This window comes from Sebastes fasciatus, chromosome 8 (assembly GCF_043250625.1).
Source record: "Sebastes fasciatus isolate fSebFas1 chromosome 8, fSebFas1.pri, whole genome shotgun sequence".
Taxonomy (NCBI): domain Eukaryota; kingdom Metazoa; phylum Chordata; class Actinopteri; order Perciformes; family Sebastidae; genus Sebastes; species Sebastes fasciatus.
In genome coordinates, this window is record NC_133802.1 from 9,897,129 (window position 1) to 9,922,407 (window position 25,279).

The window sequence follows — 25,279 nt, forward strand, 5'->3', positions numbered from 1 at the left end:
AGTGACTTAACTAAACGTGTGTGTGTGTGTGTGTGTGTGTGTGTGTGTGTGTGTGTGTGTGTGTGTGTGTGTGTGTGTGTGTGTGTGTGTGTGTGTGTGTGTGTGTGTCAGAGAGGGAGGGGGACCTGCTTTGCCACATTGGTCCCAGCAGTGGCAGCTGCGTAGGAACCATTAGACATAAACATTTCCCCTCTTCCCTGTCCAGTGATAATATTTCTCCACACTGAGACTGGATCATTAGCTCTGAAGACACAATCTTTAACTGCAGCCTCTAATGCAATAACACTGATGTACTGTAGTGAGGTCTCCAGCTGTTGCCTATAACATTATTTCTTTGCACTTCTGTCTCTGAGTGAGAGAGAGAGAGAGGAGGAAAGAGAGAAGCCTGACGCACAGACGCAGAGTGAGAGAGAGAGACACATAGAGTTCAGGGTGCCAAGGCTAAATACATACAGATAAAAATGTCTCTCAGGAAGTGTACTTGACATTAAATGCCAATGATTTTCGATTAGCTCACTTCCTGTGCATTTGTATATGTTGTGCATGTAGCGCTGATATGATTGGTGATTCATGCGTTACTAGTTGATTGACAGAATTTTTTTTTTTTAGCATTGAAGACACTTTTCAAGCAGAAATTCTAAAGATCAGCTTCTCAAATGTGAGGATTTAATTCAAAATAAATATGTATAAAAGAAAATCACACAAGTTAAAAAAAATTATAATGAGAATCTAATACTTAAAATAATAATGAGAATCTAATACTTAAAATAATAATGAGAATCTAATACTTAAAATAGTGCAAGTTAGAATGTAGGACACCGAATAAGCTGAAAGTAAACACGAATGCAAATGTATTTGTATTTCTATTAAAACATGTTTACATGCTGTAATGTTCAAAAAAAACTTTATTTTCCTCGTACTGTCTGCCTGAATATACCTGTATTTATCCTCTGTCTGAAACGCTCCGTTTTAGTGCATTTCAATGGAATTACGTTGCTAGGCAACAGCTTGGGTCAATGTGTACTTCCTGTCAGCTGATAACATTCACATACACTGCAACCAGGAATAAACTGGGACACATTTAGAATGTTTACTTTTAAAATTGTGTCAAGGGTCTAAATATTGTATATTTGTGACATCACGAATGGGCAGAAATCCTGACAGCTTGTTTCAAATGCAGAGTTTCTGAATACGGGCTGTGCGTATTTCCCTGTGGATTGAGTGTTTTGATACTTTCACAGTATTTATGTAGGACTTAAGCCTGCTTTATAATAAAAAAAACATGAAAATCTCACTTTTTTATAATATGGGACCTTTAAAATAGTGCAAGTTAGAATGTAGGACACCGAATAAGCTGAATGTAAACATGAATGCAGTAAATGTATATGCATGATAGAATATAAATATATATAGTGTAATCAGATGATGTAAACAGGTTGTATGACAGTAAGTAAAGTATATAAAGTGACAGTGACAAATTCTGGGTGCCAAGGCTAAACATACAAATGAAAGATGTCTCTCAGAAAGTGTATTTGACATTAAATGCCCATGATTTTTCGATTAGCTGGTCCTTTAGCGTTATTTTTGGTTGCCAAGGTGAATCGTGAACGGACAAAAACGGCAAGGGGCTGCATGCACTCACTGAATGGCTGTGCGTCATCGCAGCAGACCCAATAGCGAGATACGCCTCTTGTCGTGCCCAATATATAAAAGCTGCGACTCTCTGAGACTGAACCGTTTTACTCTGGTTGGTAAAAGCAAGTGAAACTCATCAAATGTCCGCTCATTTCAAAACAATTCAATTTCCATGTTTCCACATATAGAGGAATAATAATGGATTTAAACGTGACGCTCTCAGGGCGCAACTTGGAGAGACTCTTTGGGAATAACTCTCTGTTTCTGTTTGAAAAAAACAACACTTTTCAGACGGATGAGGAAGACTTGGAGGTGAACACGGATGTTTACTCCAGGGTGATCGTCACCGTCATGTACGCCTTGCTGTTCTGCGTGGGCTGCCTGGGTAACTCCATCACTTTGTACACCCTGCTGACCAAGAAAACCCTGCAGAACCTGCAGAGCACTGTGCACTACCACCTGGCCAGCCTCGCCGTGTCCGACCTGCTCATCCTGGTCCTCTCCATGCCCATCGAGCTCTACAACTTCATCTGGTTCCACCACCCGTGGGTGTTCGGAGACTCGGTGTGCAGAGGTTACTACTTCCTGCGGGACTCCTGCTCGTACGCCACGGCGCTCAACATCGCCAGCCTGAGCGTGGAGCGCTACATGGCCATCTGCCACCCGTTCAAAGCCAAGAGCATCATGAGTCGCAGCCGCACCAAGAAGCTCATCAGCGCCATGTGGCTGGCGTCCTTCGCGCTCGCCATGCCGATGCTCTTCGTCATGGGCCAGGTGATGCGTAAAGGAGAGAAGATCTGCACCGCCATCGTGTCTCCTGTCACCCTGAAGACCGTGCTGCAGGTGGGTGTTGTATAGCTGCTTTAGTGTGTGTTGGCTTTTACGCACAGATGTATCCACAGTTGCGATTTACGCACCGGGATGAATTAAAGGGGGGATATAAAATGTCACTCTGGAGTCCCCAAACTCAAATACGTGGGTGGTGGTTGATACTTTCTTTAAGATTCAAGATTCAAGAGTTTTATTTGCTATTTGCACCTAAGTACATTGGAATTCTGAGCAGTTTATAGTTTTTTACAAGAAAAAGGTAGAAAAGGCTCAAGGTGATTACAGTACAAAATAAGTAGCACATTGAACTCAACACAATAAATAAATAAATTATTAAAATATAAAACGCCCTCAGTGTAGTCAATAAATAAACTAAACTACCCTCTGCATAGGAACGATACCCCCAGAATACAAATATACAGTATATATGCTCCATGACCATGTTAGAAGAACTTGTAACTCTCAAAAATATTTTTAAAAAGAAATAATTCATATATTTCAGAGAATTACACAGTGGAAGGCAGCATATTGCACAGCATTACAGTCCATTCAGTTCAGGTGTACTGTGTGTCAATAATGGTAGTGGGGTAGAGGTGAGGTGTGGGGTATTTGTGTCCCTCTTTACTGTCCTTTACAGTGTACATGAGTGCCATTGCCTTGACAAACTGTACGGTTTTACGTCCGAATGTGTCTCCAAAATCCTGGTTTGTGCGCACAGATACCTGTTGATTTTCCACTGGAAAACACAAAAAAATTCTGTAGTTTAGCATATGCATAAAGAAAGTTTAATGTTATTGTTGAGCTGTATAGGCTTTATATTAGTATATCAAAAACATAATTTAGCCACATGTTTGTCAGTAATTCCACCTCATTGCAGGTTGATTTCTGCCAGGAAATGAACATGGCAGACTCTCACCAACATCAAGAACATGATGCTTATTTCTGTAAAAATCAATCACACAATGTTGAACACACAGGAAATTATCAGATCCTCGGTTCTCAATATCTGAAAAAAAAAAAAACATTTGTTGAGCAGAATAAACAGCTACTAAAAGATGAGCAAAGGTAATCGAGGCTGCCACAGGTGGGATGTTTTCTCAAGTGGATGGTGTCCTGTTGGCTCACTTCCTGTGCATTTGTATATGTTGTGCATGTAGCACTGATATGATTGGTGATTCATGCATTACTAGTTGATTTACAGAATTTTTTTTTATCATTGAAGACACTTTTTAAGCAGAAATTCTAAAGATCAGCTTCTCAAATGTGAGGATTTAATTCAAAATAAATATTTCTAAAAGAAAATCACACAAGTTAAAAAAAACAATAATGACAATCTAATACTTAAAATAGTGCAAGTTAAAATGTAGGACACCGAATAAGCTGAATGTAAACATGAATGCAGTAAATGTATATGCATGATAAAATAGAAATATATATATAGTGTAATCAGATAATGTAAACAGGTTGTATGACAGTAAGTAAAGTATATAAAGTGACAGTGACAAATGATGAGCTCAGGCGCTCCAGAGTTCAGCAGTCTTCTAGCCTGCAGGATGAAGCTGTCCCTGAGCCTGGTTGTGCAGGACCGGATGCTGCGGTACCGTCCGCCACACGGCAGTAGGCAGAGCGGTTTGTGGCTGCGGTGGTTGGGGTCTCTGATCTGATCTTGTTGGCCTTCTTTCTACGCCGCTGGGTGTAGAGGTCCTCCATGGATGGCAGCTCCATCCTGGTGATGTGCTGAGCAGTTTTCACCGGACTCTGTAGAGCCCTGCGGTTGAGGGCGCTGATGCAGCCGGTCAGAATACTCTCGATGGTGCACCTGTAGAAGTTGCAGAGTATCCTGGAGTCCATGTCGGTAAGACTATTAGAATACAGTCACCTTGAACATGAGCCCCTATTTGTGCCTCTCATGATGATGACGATTTTCTGAAAAATAAATACCAGGTATTCATAAAAATAAAAAATAAAAACATTTGTTCGTTTGACAACGCTTACCACGGTTCTAAAGATACTTCTAGAATCCTCAAAAAAATGCTTTGTTGGACGATAAAAATATTTCTTAACATGTTTCCCAAGTTGTGACTGTTTCCTAAAACAAACAAAGATTGGTTTATTACCTCCGCCAAGGCCGAAGGCCAAGGAAGGAGGTTATGTTTTCACCGCCATTGGTTTGTTTGTTCGTTTGTCCGTTTGGATGATTACTCCAAAAGTCCACGATGGATTTGCACAAAATGTTTTGGAAGGGTGGGGTGTGGCACAATGAACAATCCATTTGATTTTTTTAGTAACTCCGCTAAGCCTGTGCATTAACACCACAGGCTTTAAGACATGCACAGTGTAACTGTTCATGACGCGTCACCCTGCCTCTTTCCTTCTGCCTGCAGAGAGAGAGACAGAGAGAGAGCAGGGGGTGGAGGGCGGTGGGGGGGGGACCTATTTGGCGTTTTTTCACATTAAACTTGGTGAAATTACAATTGAGTTCGACCAAAGCACACTTGGTGATTGTTGGAAAGAGTAACGACGACGGTTTAGGTGAGTTTTATTTTGTTTCTGTCCAGTTTGAATGAAGTGTTTTACGATGCTCCGCTACGTACAGCTGGTCTCAACATTAAAAAAAATACACGTGGATGATGGCGCAAGCTGAACGGAGAGTGCCATTCTAGTATTGATGTTACTTTCCAATTTCTGGCAAAAAAAAACAAAAACACCTCCTCAAAATGTTTTTAACTGATGTGTATGACTTGGACAATAATATTTTATTGCATCTGGTTTCACTTTTTGCTTTATCATTTTATCACTGTTTCTTGTGTGTTTGGAAAAGCACTCAGTAATTATGGTAAGAAAAGTGCTGTACAAATAAAGTAATTATTACAAAAAGGCAAAGGACATATGTCATTTCCTTGTAATGTCATAAGAAAAACTTGTTGCAGGCAGCTTGGGTTTAACAGGTTACAAAACGTTTTTGTGTGTAGCAGAGTGAATATTTGTTTCATCTACATGGTTAGAAGAGTCTTTAAGGGTTTTGGAAATTCCTTCAGAACAGCTGTAAGTGTTTTGTATGTGATTTGGTGCCATCTAACGATGTTGTTGCAGATTGAAACCAACTAAAACTTATGCGCCGAACGTGTAGAACTACGGTGGCCGACGTGAAAATGTGAATTGCCCTCTATAAAGCCAGTGGATGGTTTGTCCGTTCTGGGCTACAGTAGAAACATGATGAGGACCCGCTCCCTAAGTAGATATAAACGGCTCATTCTAAGCTAACGAGAACACAACCATTCTTATTTTCAGGTGATTATACACTAAAGAAAACACACCTTTTAATGTATTATATTTCTGCCAATAGATCCCCCTAAATGCAACACACTGTTCCTTTAAATGTGTTTTTCAAAGCAGGTATTAATGTTTTGGACATTTAGATGTCACGTGTGACTCAAATGTAAAGATAATAAATGAGAGGATCAAACTGGGGCGAGGAAAATGTGATGGACAGTTACTTTAAAGGTCCCATATTGTAAAAAGTGAGATTTGCATGTCTTTTATATTATAAAGCAGGTTTAAGTGCTAAATAAATACTGTTAAACTATCAAAACGCTCAATATATGGAGAAATACACACAGCCGATATTCAGTAATTGTGCGTTTGAAAAAAGCCGTTAGGATTTCTGTCCATTTGTGATCATTACACGGTTTTAAACATAAACATTCTAAATATGTCACAGTTTATTCCCTGGTTGCAGTGTATGTGAATAACATCAGCTGACAGGAAGTAGACATGGACCCAAACTGTTGCCTAGCAACGCAATTCCGTTGCAATTCCGTTGAAATGCATTAAAATGGAGCGTTTCAGACGGGGTAAATACAGGTGTATTCAGGCAGACAGTATGAGGAAAATAAAGTTTTTTTTTAACAATACAGCATTTAAACATGTTCTAGTAGAAACACTAAATACAAGTATGAACCTGAAAATGAGCACGATATGGGACCTTTAAGTGTCCTGAGATTTTACAGACCAAACACGGAATAATCAAGACAATCATCAACAATGAAAATTATCATTAGTTGCAGCCCAATGTGCACATTAAGTACGCATGTGGCTTAATGTAAAGAGCCTATGAGTCATCGGAAAGTGAGTGAGTGAGAGACAAAGAGAGAGAGATACGCTCACACACTTCTTCCATATTCTGAGCACAGCAGCCCCCTCTAACAGAAAAAGGCTATTTCTCAAATCTGTCCCCGCTGCTCCCCAAGATGAATGGGGTTGCTCTGCAGGTCGTGGGTCGTATAAATGATTATGCCAATCTGCCAGGCTTTGTTTACAATGCACATACTTGGCGTTGACTCAGAAGCCCAAGTGTTGTGATTTGGTTTGTGAGAGAATTGGAAATGATTAGGTGAGGTGTTTAGTGGATGCTCTGTCACTCCGGTGTAGCTTTACAGACATCTGGCTTGAGACAAACGCAAATAGAAATGTGACATCAGCTGCTGTGTATCTAATGTCTGTCTTCATCAGGAGTGCCTATTCTGCCTGGTTTTACTCTCTACACCACACTGATATTTTCCCATCACTTTGTACTCCCATTTCTCGTGTTTTGTCTGTGTTTTTTTTTTTTTTTTTTGCCTCATCTATTCTTCACTCCTGCACGACAGTGACTAAGTGAAGCAGTGCCAAGGCTAAGAATTGTTATCTTCTGATGCTTAATTTGAGGCTATTGGCATTCGTGAGACAGGCTTCAGCAAATACTCTGTCAGCTGAGAAACATTTTCCCACACAAGAGGTCTTACCCTATAGAAATTACACAAGACTTTGTGTTATTGTTTCCACTTGATGTAAAAAGCAGAACAATAAATAAGTTGGGACAGTAGAGTCTGGGGACATTATATGTGACGCACAGTGAGAAGGGGGTAACGATCAAATTGCTCCCATAACATTTTAAAAATGTGCGTGTTTGTGTGTGAATAAATTGCGCAGTTCATATATATATGTATATGAAAGATGCAGTGTAGGCTGGTTCACAGGGCGTCCCGCTGCTATGGAAGGTCTCAAAACACTTTGGACAACAGTGAGTGACGCTGAGGGGAGAGAAGGTGTGTGTCTGTGTGTGTGAGAGAGAGAGTACTGAAGTGAAAGGGAAGGATGAGGGGGTCAGAGAGCAAGTGGGTAGCAGAAGGGGGGCTGATCCTGTGTAGATTAATAGGAGGAGCATTCACTGCCTGGGGTTAGGAGTTCAATTCCCCCTACAGTTAGCCAACAGGCTTACAGTACATTCAACTGCAGTGCTGGAAGTAAAACTGTACTCTAAATGGCAAATATAAATAATGCAGAACATCTGAAAACTGTTTTAACTTCTTGAAACATTCCAAGGCAGGCTCTCAAAAATGTTGCCATTTGAACCATTTACAAGTTCTTTAAAGGGATTGTTCTAACTACTTACTTAACTTCTTACACGTATAAATCTACTGGGTCGGTTTCCCATGCGCGCTCCCATATGCGCGCTCGCGTGTGGCTACGCTGTTCAGACAAGACTCCAACACAAATTACACGGAAGCACCAAAACCTCTTGGTCCTATCTAGTGAAGCCCGTCTTGCAAAAAAGTGTTGGCGGCGGTCGTACGACACAGGTGAGACCGTAGCTTTAGTCTCCAGGGCCGGAGTCTCTGCTGTTCTCTGCTCCTCTGCCTGCCTGCCTTCACTCACACACCGCGCGCGTTCTCGCTCCACCTCACATCATGCGCGCACACTACACACTGCAGAAGAGTTAGTTTAGCTCTGAGAATATCTAGTGAATGTACAGTGGACGTTTGTGCAGAAATAACTGCTGCAGCTCCTCCAGACCAACAGAGGTCCGTGTCTTGTGAAGTGACGGGGCTCCGCAACGAGAAACGTTATCGTCTCCGACCAAAACCCCAGTGTCGGAGACGATAACGTTTATTTTCCTGCTTCAGCCCTGGAGGCTGAAGCAGGAAACGTTATCGTCTCCGACCAAAACTCCAGTGTCTCCCTGCGGGCGCAGTTGCAGACGATAACATTTCTTTTCCTGCTTCAGCCCCAGAGGCTGAAGCAGGAAAAGCCAACACTAGGATCAGCATTGATTCATGGAGAGACTTCGTCTGGTCAGCTAACATTACTGCCAAGCAGGTGAAATATAGAGTGATATTGTGGTTTTAGCTGACGTGTGTCGCCTCACTGTTTTGAGCAATGCTCGTTCATGTCTATGTAGAGCGAGCAAGCGCGAGCCCAACGCTGATTTTCGTTGACCTAAAGACCACAAGTGTCACTGTTAACAAGCATTTTTGAAAGTTACAAACAGTCCCTTTAAGTTTAAACTTATAACCCTTAAAGCGTGGATAGATAACATTGGAGAAACCAGTAAGAGTACACTAGATTTTAAAAGTATCCAACCTAAAAACCAGCCCAGTGTTGCCAACTCTTTTCCAATGAAAGTAGCTATAGCAGCACTGGCTCCAAAAGTCCCTAAATCTAGAGAGAAAGTCTCCAAGTCATCAACACTGACAGTCCGTCCTTTCAGGCCTCCCTCCAAAGATACTCCCCCAACATTATCATTATGAATGTAAACAACCAACATGGCTATTGTTAGTACTCACAGCTGTCAAGCTGGCAGCTGGTGGAAGACTCTGGTGATGTGCAATGAGTGCACACAGGTAGACAGGTAACTTCGGTCCGAATTAAATGATTGGACGGGTTTCTTACAGTCCTGCGACAACCACAGATGCCATATTTTTTTTTCTCAGTTTTTTGTCAGAGCACTTGATTTATTGATTGCTGTCAGGATTTAACGAGAAGTTCAACAAATATAACAACAGAATGTTGATAAAATATATTACCTACCTTAGCTTTAAAGTCCCAGAGAAATGTACGTTAGAGCGTCTTTATCTTCTGTACGGTGTGTACTGTACTGTATTTCCCAGAGGTGTACAGTTACAAGAGGGAATTAAATCAAATCTTTCGTATTTGATTGGACAGCTAAAAAGTGGGTGGACTTGGCGTGTGTAGCGTGATACAGAGCTACGGAGGACTGTGGTTCACACCATGGATGTATTAAGAGAACTGGATGCAGCATTGGAGGCGGGGCCCCGTTCAATCCTATGAAAGTTGCTCAGTGGTGCATGAAGCCTAAATGGCTCGACTTCCATCTGGAACAGTACCCGGATCTTGGGCACACGGAACATGCGCAGTAGCGTCCGCTCGGTCACATGACTCGGTCACGGGGTCCCAACGTCACGCCTTCGTCACGGCTTGCGCTCCAGCCTCGGTCTGGGTCTCACTCACATGAACGGAGGAGGGGAAATAACTCTGGATCGGCTATTAGTGCGTTTTACAACTTAAAAAACTTATTTTTTTAAATAAGGGCTATTAGGGTGTTCGTATTGGGGAGATGATTCACCTAAAAAAAAAATGATCCGCTGAGTTACAGACATCTCTTTCCCAATGTAAGTCTATGGGAAAAAGTATTTTTGGGCCCAATGCATCACGTGACGGACATGGAGGTTGCAGTATCCCCGTTTGGCCACTACGAAAGTTGGGATCGACGACCGGCGCTCTTCCTGGAGGCTTGGGCTCCACACACACCTCCTTCATCGCTAAAAGTTGCAGATTGGTTGATGGATGGATGTCATGATATTATTGGTGGAAATCAGTTGGTACTAGCTTATGTAAGCCCGTCATATTTAGTTTTACAGGAAAATTCCAGTAAAATTGAATATATCGTTAAATAGGTACACGATATGACCGTGAATGTGATCTAAAAGCGTTAAAAAGGCCTTTTTCATTTCATCTCGACTTTAATACAGCTCTGATACGGCTGTAAGAAAGTGAACAGTAAACAATGAAGTTAATATCAATTGGATGAAATTAAAAAACAAGAATTTGGGCATTTTTTCACAATTTACTGACATTTTATAGATGAGAGAATAATCATTAATTGTTTTAATACCCTTGGGTAAAACACTGTACTTAGGTATAATTTTGAGGTTCTGTACTTCAATTGAGTATTTCCATTTTATGCCAATGATGAACTACACTTCAGTGGGAAATAGTATAGTAATACCTTTTACTCCACTACCTTTATTTGAGAACTTAAGGTTGTAGTTTCTTTGTTACCTCCATCAAGGCCGAAGGCCTAGGAAGGAGGTTATGTTTTCACCGTTATTGGTTTGTTTGTTGGTTTGTCCGTTTGGATGATTACTCCAAAAGTCCGCACTGGATTTGAATGACATTTTTTGGAGGGGCGGGGTGTGGCACAATGAACAATCCATTCGATTTTGGTGGCGATCCGGATCATGATCTGGTTTTGGGAATTTTCTTTAATAACTCCAGTCAGCCTGTGCATTAACACCACAGACTTCAAGACATGCGCAGTGTAACTGATGACGCTTTCATGACGCGTCACCCAGCCTCTTTCCTCTTTCACATTAAACTCTGAAATTGCTGTTGAGTTCGACCAAAGCACACTTGGTGATTGTTGGAAAGAGTAACGACGACGGTTTAGGTGAGTTTTAGTTTGTTTCTGTCCAGTTTGAATGAAGTGTTTTACGATGCTCAGCTGCCTACAGCTGATCTCAACATAAACCAAAAAACACGTGGATGATGGCGCAAGCTGCACGGAGAGGGGGGTCAATCGTACTCAGGCAGCTTGGCGGAGGTCTGCGCTCTCCGAGTGCCATTCTAGTTGATTATGTTTTTACATACTGCAAACACTCCAAAAACATCCCTCTTACCAAGTTGTCTATTATTGACTCTGAAAAGTCAAGACAAGTGAAATAATCTACTAGTTCGGTGAGATAATTTCAGATAATTCTACTGTTTTCATGAATCTTAATACTGGAGCAGCGACCTCTTCTTTCAAGGTTTTCACACCGATTTCTACAGAATTCTTGAAACAAAACCTATTGACCTTCTTCCTACACAGATAAAAACAAAACTCATAAACGTGTGCAAGTGATGATGCAGACTATCTACTGAGACACAGGAGGATTGTGCGATGGAGGAAGAGAGACAGTGAATGAGAGAAAGACTAAAGGACTTAATGAGCAAGAGGGGATTTGTTTTTAATTTCTTCAAGGCTGCAGGATGGGAGCGAGTGGAAGTGAAGTTAACTCAGTGACAGTAAGCTCAGACATTTCCGGTACATTCCTACTTTCCTTGCTGTGCGTTTAGCCCGGTGCCGGTGTGTGCACTTACTTTGGCATGTGTACCTGTGAGCTTGTTTGCTGTCGTTGCACTGAGTGGTGTCCTGCTGTTCAGGAGTCTCTGCTTGGGTTGTACAGGGTCATGTTGTTTGTGCAGCAGGATGAGTTAGAACTGCAAAACCGACTGATTCATCCAGAGGAACTTTAACAAGGTTTTCAGATTGTTTTTGAAAGGTTGAAGTCGTGCTTTCATTGTGTTTAGCAAATGTCTTTCCCTTCCTCCCGGTAGACACAGTTGTTTGTGTTTGACCATTTGAAAACTGTTCTTTACATGTGCGTGATGTAATATACCGGTAGTCCATTTTAGCATGAGGCTGCTATCTGAGTACACTGTAATTGAATTTCTTGGATTGGAAGGATTTTAGTCAAATTCAGCTAGGCCCAACACAACTTGCATATAGGATTGTGCATATTTTGCCCTGATATTCTCTCTTGGTTCTCTATCAGATGCATCTGCCCTATGGATGAAGAGAGTTGGCCTGCAGCTAGAAAATAGAGCATCTCTTATTTATTAGGTTAGCATTCAGAGGTAGTGATGGAGTCCCCAAGATGGTCGACCCAAAATAATCCTCCTTTGTCCTCATTTTTATCTGGCTTCTTGCTTAAATTATTTTCATTTTATATGGACAAGCTTGACATTTAACCCACATTTTCATAACTCCAAGGGTCGTTTTTAATTAAGTGTAATATGTAACATTATTTTTCAATATTTTAGCTCTTGACTAGTAATGTAATCCCCAAATGAATTTTGTACCATGAGCTGAAGAGACTAAAGCTGTGTTCACACTACGAGTGTTTTTTTCGATGGAAGTCGGTGACATGAAGCTACAAACTGGCGCCGCTACACTAGCTATGTGACAGGCGTGACCCGCTACAAATAAAGTTGAGCTTGTCTGAACTTTTTTCAGTGCTCCAATGACGCCAATGACATCACAAGTTTTCGTTTCACTTTGTTTTTGGTTCTGTTCCATCTAAAAAATGCTGTTAGCAAGTTCCCAGTGCTATTAAACAACATAACTACGTCGACGAGCGCTTGAGCAACACTTCAACGGCAACTCGCCAACAATGTAGCTGGCCACGCTGGCCGCTTTGTTGCTTTTGTCCATGACTCACAGAGGCAGAATTGTAAATGCCACTTGTCCAAATGAATGCAGCACTTCTCCCCTTCATCCATAATTGCGTTTGCTGAGGAGAACATGTTGGAGGTGATTTTTTCCATCAAACTGTGACATTTCACCACCTGCTGTTTCCGGAAATTTGGAGAACTTCAGCTCAAATTGAGCTGGAAGAGTAGCACAATATTCCTGATTTGTGCCAAAACCAATCCCTCTTTTTGTCATGACATAATACAGCACATTTCCCCACAAAATTCAATCTGGAGGCAGACATTGCATACTGTGCAGTATGAGGGCCAAAGGCAGCAGATGTTGCTTATAGTGGTTACACAGCTCCAGTATACTCATCAAATGACCATGGTATTGATTTATTACAGGCATTTTTTGAAGTGTTACATTGAGCACCTGCCTTGTGACAACAAGTAGAAGCGCTAGACTGAACCTCAAGGAAAGGGGTGGTTGATAATCTCTGAGGTGGGTGGCCTTGTGCAGTATTTTAACCCCTGACTATTCATCGGTCCAAAGCAGATAATGCTTCTTGATCACAAACTACCTAGTCAGTCAATAAACATTGCATAAACTTAATACAAAAACTCCTGGACTCCTGCTAAAACTCAGTGTTGTCTTATAGGTAAACGTATGAAGTGACTGTCAGTACCATTCTTTTAAACAGCCTTCCTGGCTCCAGTACAACCAGTCACCTTCTGTTTTGTTTTCCTCTTCAAAAGAAATCAGTCCAGACCTCGTTGGACCAGAACAAATCCTCTGTTATGCACACATCTTCACAGCTGTCGGAGTAGCTGAACTCAAAGTGACAAATGGAGCTTCGACCTCACAGACAAATTCTCTATCAGTGCATTCACTCAAGTGATGTGCTGCCTTGAAACCCCTGCATGTATTAGATATTTGATGACTTGTTTTTTGTTTTTTTTAGCTCTGTTGTTCCGTAATGAAGGCACTTTATGACACCTGTTCTTAAAGACATCCCACCCGGCTGTAATCGACAAAGAGGTGACCTTAATACAGTAACTGTATTCATTTAATATTGAGTATCTTTAAATGCCTGTTAGTATCCTGGTTTTTCTCTGACAGGCTCTCGATGACGCGCTGCGCGTAGGTTTTGTTTCTATGACAACAATAGCTTTACAACATATCACACTCTATGTATGATAGACTAGCATCAACCGTTTTCTTTCTATTATCTATTTGGGATACTATGTATTTGTTTGTTAAGGAAAGCAGAATCAGTACAAACCGCTCTGTACAGTTAACCTCGCTTATTATAACCAATGATATAATAATCAATGAGGTTATGGAGGCTATACACTTTACTTGCAGTTGAGTTCGACCAATATGTGTATGTATAATTTTTCATGGGCCTTAATGTCTGCCACCCGTCCTGTAAAATGCATTTATTAGCTGGCCTGTATTTATTTATTTTTGATTCATTCTTTCTCTAAATACATTTGAAACCGTTTATTTTGCACAAGTTCTTAATAAAAAAGAAAATACTCAGTACTTTTCGTTTGTCAAGTATTTAATTCACACAGGACAATTATACAAAAATAAGCTTTACCATGTGGTTATTTCATAAAGATTATTTATTTTACCAGAAGAAAAATGTGCTATATCATGATAGAAGATTTTGGCCACATCGTCCATTCCTACTCTGAATCAGGTCAATTTCAGCTGTCAGCTACTAAGAAGGTATCAGGATCGCTCTCACAGAATCTACTTGCGGTGGGTATTTCTGTACTAACAGCCCGAAGGGACGGCGAGGCAACCGGGGAACGTGGATGGACATCCTGTACTTACCTGTTATGTGCCACAAAATTACCAACACATGCACAATCTGGCAAGAAAAAAAGAAAAAACTCCTCTACAGAGTCAAAACACCAAAACCACAACACTATCATCTTATAATTACTTAAAGTATAATGATACCTGTTCAAAAGTCTCCCTGTAGCGCTTTCTGCAACTTACTACTCAATTCACAAGCTCTGGATTCACAAGAAGGAGATTGAATTTCTGATGGAGTAGCTGCTCAAAGCATGTTTCCTGTCTCCAGTGAGAAATATATCATTTGAAATGGAACTCTGGCACTTTTATTATTATTATAAGACACTCTTAACGTTTGCACCAGTGGAACCACAGGTGTCTCCAAATCAACTGCTACTGAAATCTTAAGGATTACAGCTTTAATACCACAGTATGTGTGAGTTATCTGGTAGAAAATATGTGAGGGGGAGAGAACAGATTTGCACAAGATTATCGTTTATTACATTTTAAATAGGTCATAATTTGTATTGTAAGTGTTTTGATGAATGAAAGATCTGCACATCGCAGGTAAAAGCATGTTTGGGTTCTCTGTTCTGTGGATGTTAGAGATGACCAAGAGAAGAGCCAGATGTGATTGTTTCTGTGTGCGATTGTAAAACACCACGTGACACGTGGCATGTAGCCTGTGCACAGACCTTTGTCTAAACAATGTCACCATGATGCAAATATTTGGATTATCCCCTGCTGAAAGTGGGATAGATGTTTATTTAGATATGAACAAACCATGGTAATTACGAGAGCTGCGTGCCAGAGGAAAAGATATATAGGCTCTCTATGCACGCGCTCACTAACCGGAAGTTGTTTAAGGTTAATGAATCTTCGACAAACGTCAACGCAAGGGGTAATAAAAATGTTCCGTTCTGTATCCAACCCAATTGCTGATGTACATATTTTCACTGAGAGAGAAATCTTGCTGTTACTTCAACTCAACCGGGCTAGAATCAGTGTGAACACAGTGGACTTTGGAAAAGAGTGAGTGAGAGTGAACATGTCAGTGGTAATGTAGTTAATTTAATGTTGTTCCTCAGCCATTTCGGGGGTAAATTGGCTTTGTGTTCTCCTTCCTCTGTTCCTATTTGATAGAAAGGCGAGGAATACAGCGTTGTCATTGCCTCGCCATGGCCATTCAAGCAACCGAATGTTTACAAGGAAGACAGAGAGAAAGAGAAGGATGACAATAAAGTGAATGCTAGATATTGTATAGAAGTGATCAGGTATGATGTAACATGTAAGCAAGGAAATAAAACATTTCTGAGGAATATACAGCATGTCCTTCTGGCTAAATGACCGGCATCTCTGAAATTGTATTACTGTGCAATGACATTGAGTCCAGAAACCATGTGACAGAATGACAAAATGTGTGGTTGCAGACAAAATGACATACAGTATGGGGTTCTGGTAGACATCAGTCCTTCACTAGATACTTTAATTGAATATGACTAAAGAGTTAGAAAACTGAATTATACTTCATTCAAAATACTGAATTTTCTGCCATGTAACTTTTCTACGGCAGAAAGTGAAATGTATGTCTTCAGGTTGTCCATCAATCCGTCCGGTCCATTCTCATGAACACGATATATCAGGAACGTCTTGAGAGAATTTCTTCAAATTTGTCTCAGACGTCCACTTGGATTCAAGGATGGACTAATTCGAATTTGCTGGTCAAAGGTCACTGTGACCTTACGTCCCTCCCATTCTCGTGAAAGCGATATCTCAAGAACGCCTGGAGGGAACTTCATTACATCTGGCCATAGACTGTATAAAAGCAGTGGATGTAGTCACTGTGATGTCACCGATCGGTTTTAGGACTACCATTTTAAAGCCATCTTGTTTTTTTGCAACCAGAAGTGACAGTTACTAAATGAACATCATGCTGTATTGGAGAAGACTTGAAACTAGCGATTAAGACCATAAACTCATGTTTACAATGTTTACTGAGGTAATAAATCAAGTGAGAAGTAGGCTCATTTTCTCATAGACTTCTATACAACCAGAGGAGTCACTTCCTGCTGGCTATTAGAAAGAATGCAGGTTTAAGGTACTTCAGCATTGGCTTCATTATTCAGACCCAGAGGTAGCCCATTGCATCTGGCATAAATGTTCACTCAGGGATGAACTGATTAAAATTTGGTGGTCAAAGGTCAAGGTCAATGTGAACTCAAGAATTCATATGCTAATAGGGGTGTAACGAATCATCTACTACATCGATAGGTACTCGGCAAGTTGTCCTTCAAGGGAGACGTATATCGATATAAAATCGATTTGAAATGCAAAAATCGATTTTATCGATATTGATGATTTGCACCTTGTATTTAAGGACGTTATATGAAAGTGTTTTTTAGCACTTTTATTAATTAAGAAATGTTAAACGTTACTCCGGTTCACTCTCCAGACACACGTCAGCTTGCCAGCACTGCCCTCTGCAGCGGGGCACGCATCCATGGCGTGCATGCAGACGAATGGCGCACTGGACTCTATCACGAGAGGTAGCGGCGTGGAGGGAGATGGGCACCGGTTTGACGGGGGCGGCTTCACCCACAGGCGCTTTCCCCGTGCGCTGTCGGTTTACCTTTCCCCGTCATGATATCCATGTGCACGCAGCATCAGCCTCACGTATCCAGCCCTTAAAGTAGACGGTCCGCGAGGCAAAAATATCACGAGAGTAAAGTAAAAAAAAACAGAAATTCAACTAACGTCAGTCTAACATAGCTTTCAAATGTTTTTCCGTATGTTTTCATGTATGAAAAGACCCCAAATGAACACTGTAGGTGGACTACTTGATTACTATCAGCAAATTATTTAAACAGCGTTTGTTTCGGAATGATGTGTCGCAAGCTGTTTGATCACTATAAGCGATTGATATCTGTATTATTGCTCTACTGTTTATACTGAAAATGAGGACAGAAGCAGCAGGTTAAATTACTGTTCATTTAACTTGAATAGAAGTTGGTTTATTTTATTTTTTGTTAAATATTGCATTGCCTTGTATCTTGAGAACTGAATCAGCAGGTCCTGCAGTTGCACTTTTTATTATTTTCTAATAAAAGCTGTATGGACATTTATCGTTGTTTACTTGTTTATATCCATAATTAATTTATCCCTGATTCCCTTACAAGAAAAACTTTGAGGAATCCTGACCTGCACTGTCCAGTATCCTGCTAATTATTGCACAGTCACACTGACTGAGTTTTTGGCAAAAAGAGCTACTGTATCGATTTCAAATCATTGAATCGTATTGTGTCGCTCTAGATGAGCCAAATATCGTCCTTGAATCATATCGGAACCATGGAAATCGTATTGTATCGTTACACCCCTATATGCTAATTATGATAATTGCACACAAAAATCTAACTGGATAAAATGATGAAGTGATGGCATTTTGGAAAGACATGGATGTTGACTGCAACGTGATGCTTGTGGGAGTGCGCGTGTTTCTAACTTAGGACGCCTTCAAGGACACATTTCAGACCAAAGACCAGTTAATTGGGGATGCTGGTTACGGTATGTCTCAGTTGTACAAACAAGGTGGAACGGCACTGCTCTGCCAACAAATTAAAGTAAGGAACACAATGAGGCATTGACTCACGCACACACTTGAATATAATTATAAAACTGGCACGCTGTCTCGGGAGGACAACGATACGATACTGTCATCTGCTCCATCACCACTGCCATCATGTTTCTGGAAGTGCTTTTCTCTCTAATTGCTTCCCAATAGAATCTCAGTACAGTTCTGCATTAATTTACAACAACTGGATTTTTGAAAACTTCGGGTTTAAGCCTTGGCAAAAGGACCTAGTGGCGACGCCATAGAAATTTTCTATAGGTGACGTCAATGCCCGTAACCATAGTAACTAACTCCTGCCTACATGCGCACTAGAGCTGTATCGAATGTCGTTTTTTTTATTTTTATTTTTTCTTATTGTGATTATACAAATTCATGGTGCTGTTAGATTGCTGCTAGACCACCCTATTAATACATATGTGTGCCTCGACTTCCTGGAGGGCCAAACCACGGGGCACCCATAACTTGTCCCAGGAACCGTTGACTTCCACAGAAGTCTAAGGGAAGCCTGTATATACAGTTAGCTGTAAGCTTTATGGGATAACCTGTATTTTCTTGAATATGCAGCCTTGCAGGCGGTGATGTAGTGATTGCAAATTGCAGACCATACGGTTCGGCTCATTTCCCCTTGGTATTTTGTTCACCATTGTACACCATTGCATTAAATAAAAAGTAATTGATGAGGGACATTTTTGTTTTCAGAGCTAATGGTCACTTAGCAAACTCATTAGCTTATCTCGGTCACTAATGGGACAATATGTTCACACAGTTTATTCAAAAGATGTATTTATACGGTCAACTCCTGTCTCACAACCATCTGCAAAACATTTTTCTTAAGTGGAGCCGTTTATACTCCGACAGAGGAGGTAACAGGTTATGGTGCAGTATAGTTCCCTCAAAGATCAGCACTGTCAAGAGGGCTTGCCTTTTGGTCAATAAGCGTAAATTCAAATCCACTAATCGTGCCGGCTCCATTGGAATTGATCTTTCCATTTTAAATGGGGATGTGACCAGGCTTTAGTCTTGCTGCGTTTTGCAGAAAAAAAGATTAAATACATTTTCTTTTTATAAAAAGAAAGATTAGTAACTAGTCCTGCATTCCTTACTACATATACATCACTACATCAACTTGGCCAACAAGATCGGTCTACTCATGTATTGGTTTCTTTTACTATAATTATTCAAAGAATATGTATGAATAATTGTGGACTTTTTTTAATTTTTATTTGCTCTTGATCTGAGACATACCTGTTGTTAATGTAAATATTTGTCAAGCACCAATCATGCTGTGATTGCCAGATGCAAATTACAATAACACATATTTCAGAACAAATATCGTACCTTATTTTACATTGGTGTTATGGCTGTCTTTACATACAGTGTATATCCACTGTAGTCATTTCACTTTTATTTGTACTTTTACTGAAATCACTGTTATATTTACATTTAACAGACAAGACATCTGTCATTGTTGGGTATATGAGTTCAGTAGCATCCACACACAGCCTCTAGTCCTGGCCTCTACCTCAAAAAGTATTCACAGACCATTCAAGATAAACTCTTGCTGATAGATATATAATAACACAGCTTTATCCATACGGACAGCTCACATAGCATGAAAGCAAGTCTGATAACACCGACCAAACCACCGTCTCTGTGAGAGTTGTCAAACTGATAAAAGGTGAAATCTGATCTGTGCGGGGAAAACGTCCAGAGGTGTGAAGCACAGTGATCAAAACACGCCGTACGAAGGGCAGGTGGAGCTTTGGCCTGGTACTGTTCAGTCAGTGTATGGGTGTATGGTGCAGTCATGTCTGTGCTTGTCCCTTTTGTCATAAATATGTTACATATGTGCATATATTACAGCTTATAATTGAGCGAGGTGTCAGTCAGACTTAACAACGAAAACGAGGCATACACGAGGAAACACAAACAAGCAAACAGGCTCATCTGTCTTCCTCCTACAAACTAACACCACTGAAATTGTTCCCAACAAAAAGTTTAACAGTGATCGAAAAATCAGCAGAGCATGAAGGCTGAGTAAGGAAATTGGTTACAAACACGTAGATGTTGTTTGCCCTCATCTCCAGTAGTTGTTTGGTCTAGTGCTGCATAATTAAGTGACATCTCATCATAAGAGCTTGCATGCTTTGCCCCAGTGTGTGCGTCATTCGTTATCCAAACTGAATCAGCAGTGTGTATGTACGTCTGTTTGTATATGTGCATGCTGGTGTAGAGTTCAGGGTCGTATGGAAACAAAACGAGATATTGTATTGCTTCCAGTCTTTCAATTTGTGGCACACGTTGCTGTTGCTTACGAGGGTGTTTTTTTTTTTTTTTTTTATTGCCAGTTACCTGCTTTAATGGATATTCCAGCCAGAAGGCAGACAATGTAAGCTGCTCAACATGTGAGTTAGAAAAGCATTAGAGCTCTTGTTTGTCGTGAGCTGCAGCTCCCTCACTCCCCCGTTCAGCAATCATATTACGTTTCCAGTTGCAGACTCTCCGGGTTTACTCCCACACATTCAAATTTGAGCAGAGGGTATTATAGCTTCTGCTGTGAAGATAATACATTAGAATACACATTATGCTTTGAGGCCCGGTCACCAGTGTCTTCTGAATTAGACCAAAAAAGTTGCCAGTGCCCTAATTCAGCAGTTGCATGACATGATCATCATCGCATGTGTCTGGGATATATATATATACATATACTGTATATATACTGTATCTACCTAAAGGTAGTTTTGTATGCCTTTCATTACATACATTAGGCCTACTTTTATGTAGCTATTGCTATAAATCAAATTTTACACAAACATAACTTATATATGCTAACTTAAATTATTATATATGTTAGCTGACAGATTATATTGGATAATGGGAAGGAACACCAAAGGCCGTTTTCTATGTGTTTACATAGAGACGCAGTTACGCAGGTGTTTAGAGGTGCGCATCTAGACTCACCGGGTCGGCAGTACGCCCTGCATAGACGTGGCAGCTCTCGAGACGAAAAAGACAAATTTGCTCGTTCGTACACGCCCCTCAGCGAATTAATTTGTTATTTGGTCCGCTTAAATTTGTACACTGTGAAACCAAACCAGACTAAATAGAAAATGAACTAAAAGTATAAATTTCACTCTGATTTGGACTGTGGCTTGTGAAAGCCAAACCCTAATTCCTACACACTGGTCCTTTAATTTAAAATATATTGGCTTTGTTATCAGAGCGGAAGCTGCCAGCCACTTTCAGTCACATCCCACAGAAGAAACAAGTGATACAACCGTTGGTCGTAAATCTCTGGTGACAAGGAGGTGAATTAAAAAAATGGGTTCTCAACATTTGTTAAGAGTTATTTATTGTACACAGCTGAAGCTCTGGCAACAGTTAGCTAAGGGGACATCAAAGTCCTGCAGACTTTGTAACGTATTCATTTTAAGATTTGTAACCTTACACCTTCTTTATGCATCAAAATGTCGACACTTTAAACTGCCAGAGTTATACGTTTCACTGTGTTACTCCCCTCCAATCATTCTAATATCTCAATTCCCTTACACTTCAGTCCCATTTATTCACATTAGCTCTGACAGTTTTTTGGCAGCTTCTTTGTATTTTTTTCTTTTCACCCAAGCCGAGGTTTCGTCTCACTCTGTAGCAGAGTATGCCTTGCTGCTTTTTCTTCTGCTCTCCTTTTCAACTTTAATCAGTCAACAATGTCTAGGAGGCAGGAGACCCTCAGAATTCAGCCAACCTGTTCGTTAAAGCCATTAACATTTTTCATCCATGATTATCCCTTGGAAAAAACAACACTGCATCTGTGTTAGTGTGTAGGAGGTGGAGCGGGAATGCTGTAGGGAAGAACTGATGTAAAAGCTGTTAGTTACATTAATTAAGCAACTATCTACACAAATTAACACCTCACACATCCATTCATGTGTTCTCTCCTCAACAGCATCTCATACCGGCTCCACACAGTTACACAGAAGCAGAAGTCAGCTGTCATAACGGATGTCTACCAGCACCTCATCTCTCTTCTTTTTTTCCTGCCGGCCCCCGCTCCATTATTCTCTCTCATTAATCTACGCTGCTCACTTCATTCTCCCTCTTTTATGTTCTACCAGCAGCAAGGCAGCAGAGTGAGACAAAAGTGGTTTGTGCAAAACTTTCCATTCCGAATTTGATCAAAGCTGGCACTCATAAAATGTGATTTCATTGAGTGTTTTCGAGTGTTTCTAGATGGAACTTTTGAACTGCTTAAAAGTGACTGAGAAGTCAATATGTCTTTTATCATTCCTTTGTCAGGGAAAATAAAGAAAAGAAACTACTGATATATTTATATATCTGCTAAATTAACTTAAAGGTCACATATTATACTCCATTTAAACTAGTTATTATAGGTCTCAGACACCTTCAAACCATGTCTCTGAAGTTTTTTTTTCAAAAAAACAATCAGATCATGCATTCCAGCATGTCTCTATAACCTCTGTTTCAGCCCATTTCCAAAAGTGCTGATTTCTGTGTCTGTAGCCTCTGTCTCCTCCCACTCTGCTCTGATTGGTCAGCGTTTTCTGTCAATCAAACGTCCTCAACAACACAGCGTCACCCTCCCCGCCCCCCTCGCGGCCTGAGAGCAGGGAGAGAGAGGAGTGGAGAGAGAGGAGCTAGAATAGAGCTTATAAACCACTTTAAAGTTTATAAACCAGAAACTTCACCCAGCGCACGTTACCGGAGGAATCTGATCAGAAATCGGCGACACATGATGAACATCTGCGGTCCAGATTCCAGGTTTTCCTGACGGTTTCTCTCAGGTAAATAATGCTGTTTATATCTCTGTTAGTTAACTCAGTGTTTACCTCATGCATCAACTCTGTAAATCGTAAACATACACTCTGTTTTATGTTTGTCTTTACAGATCCATCTGTGAGAAATGACCGACAGAATCATCCCAGAGGAGAGCAGACAGCTGAGAGCAGACAGCTGAGAGCAGACAGCTGTGGGCAGATGGGAGATACAGAGCTAACCCGTTAGCATGTAGCTACATGCTAACGGGTTAGCTCTGTTTACATGGAGATACAGAGCTAACCCGTTAGCATGTAGCTAACCCGTTAGCATGTAGCTACATGCTAACGGGTTAGCTACATGCTACCGCTATGACACGGTGTGTAAACACAGCGACCATCAGGGTGGAAAATAGAAGATGTGAAACAGTAGTCAGTTCATTATTTCTGCTAAAAGATAAATGTATGGAAGATCAGAGTAATGGTATATTATTTACAGTAGTAGCTGTCTCTGTGTTACCATGACTACAGACCACCGGAGCTTAGCTTACCATAGTTTACCAGAGCTGAAGACTTTCTCCTGTACCATGTTAACATAACTAACTAACAGGTGGGATGATTACAAATGCTGTGAATAATTAATATTGTCATCTGTCAACTCAAATAAAGTTTGACTGTGAAACAGAAATGTGTTGTGTTGCTTACAAGTCACTATTTACTACCTGTACTCTGCTACATGCATGACATCAAATATATATAATATATAAATATCATCTGTTTAAACAGTGTAATTACATAAAGCCTTTGTGAATGAACATGTTATATTTAGATGATGGGAGTACATGAAGCCTGTTCTGCTGGTTCTTGCAGACTAACAGTAGGAGCTACTTTGCTCAAGTTCGGTTGAGGAGGAGAGACAGTGACGCGCTGTGGGGCGGGGTCAGCTACTGAAGGTTCTCTCTGGTTCGACCAGGAAACCCTTACATGGCTTGCATTTCTCAAATGACGTCAGAATACAAGGAAAAAAGCGAATTTTTTTTCTGCACCCATTTCCGGACAAACGGAGGAGGAGAAAAAGAGAGAGGATGGTCTTTTATGATACTATGGTGGCCTGTAGACACACTGGGGACAGATATTGATGTTTAAAAGACATGGAAAAGTGCATTTTGCATAATAGGTGACCTTTAATCAAAGGAGGACTGCATCACAGTGGTTGCAAAAAGGTTTTGAAAAGCACAAAAGTGGCCAACTCAATGTTTTGCTGCTGCACCTCTAATTTTCACTTCTATGTAAGTTTTTTATTTTGTATAGGCTCCGCCGTAAGGCTATCGCTGTTGGGTTTATCCCACTCGGGTGCGCACCAAAACAAGTGAACCGTGGTGAGAACATGATCCGACCTCGATCCGGCCCAACTGGAGAAAGCATTGCGACTCTTCGGATTAAACCAGCTCCGGTAGCAAGCTGCGCTGTGCATGTCAACACCAGACACCAGACAAAACAGTACTAAACAGGTGTAACGTCAGGCTGTGTTGAAGACCACGGGCATACCTGATGGATCTTCGAAAATATTTTCGGCCAATGAGAATGTCACAGTTTAGGAGGGTTAATGCACGCCTCCTCCTGAACTGTCTTGGATTAGCCTTCGGCGACTCCAGTGCATCAATACATTGTTTCCCAGTCACAGCCGCGCCTCATTTTCAAACTGTATCGTTTGCCTTGAGTGAAAAATTACTACGAGGTAAAAAAAGAGATGACCAGGGCCAAGCTCAAGCCGCTGATTCGGACCAGAGCAAACGAACTACAGGTGTGAAAACGCCCTAAGTGATAGTTTTCGTAGTTAGTTGTCCTCCTGCATGAGGAGGACAATCAAATCCCAGTGACTGACAGAAGTTTGCGCTTCTGATGATGTTTGTCTGATGTTTATTTATTTCATTGGTGTCACGAAGAGCTCACAAAGAAATGTATACGCATTATTAGTGTTGTTAGATTGCAAATCAACCGCATGTTGTGAATAATGACTAACAGGTAGAGACAGGACTGTACAAAAAGCCCCTTTGTACGCATGAGACGTCTTGTACAACAGACTAATGATTGGGGCTTATTACTGTGGGATCACTGTTGCACACATTTTTAATGGACTTAAAAGCAGGGTTGTTAAGATTTTAGAAATACATTTTGTTATATTAGTTGAAATTCTGTTAACATCTAAAAGCAATCAATAAATCAAATGCTCTGACAAAAAAAAAAGAAAAATCTGTGGCTGTTGCAGGACTGTAATAATCCCGTCCAGTCATTTCATTCAGCCTGAATGTA

At 40.7% G+C, this 25,279-nt stretch overlaps 1 protein-coding gene across 1 annotated transcript in view; it reads left to right on the top strand.

Annotated features, from left to right (window-relative positions):
- Positions 1 to 1,516: 1,516 nt before the first annotated feature.
- Positions 1,517 to 25,279, top strand: part of ntsr1 (neurotensin receptor 1 (high affinity)) — a 41,487-nt gene continuing 17,724 nt past the window's right edge. The window contains exon 1 of the mRNA XM_074643237.1: positions 1,517 to 2,478. Within this exon, the coding sequence (XP_074499338.1) occupies positions 1,834 to 2,478 (645 nt within the window). The 5' untranslated portion in view covers positions 1,517 to 1,833. The remainder of the gene's footprint in view (positions 2,479 to 25,279) is intronic.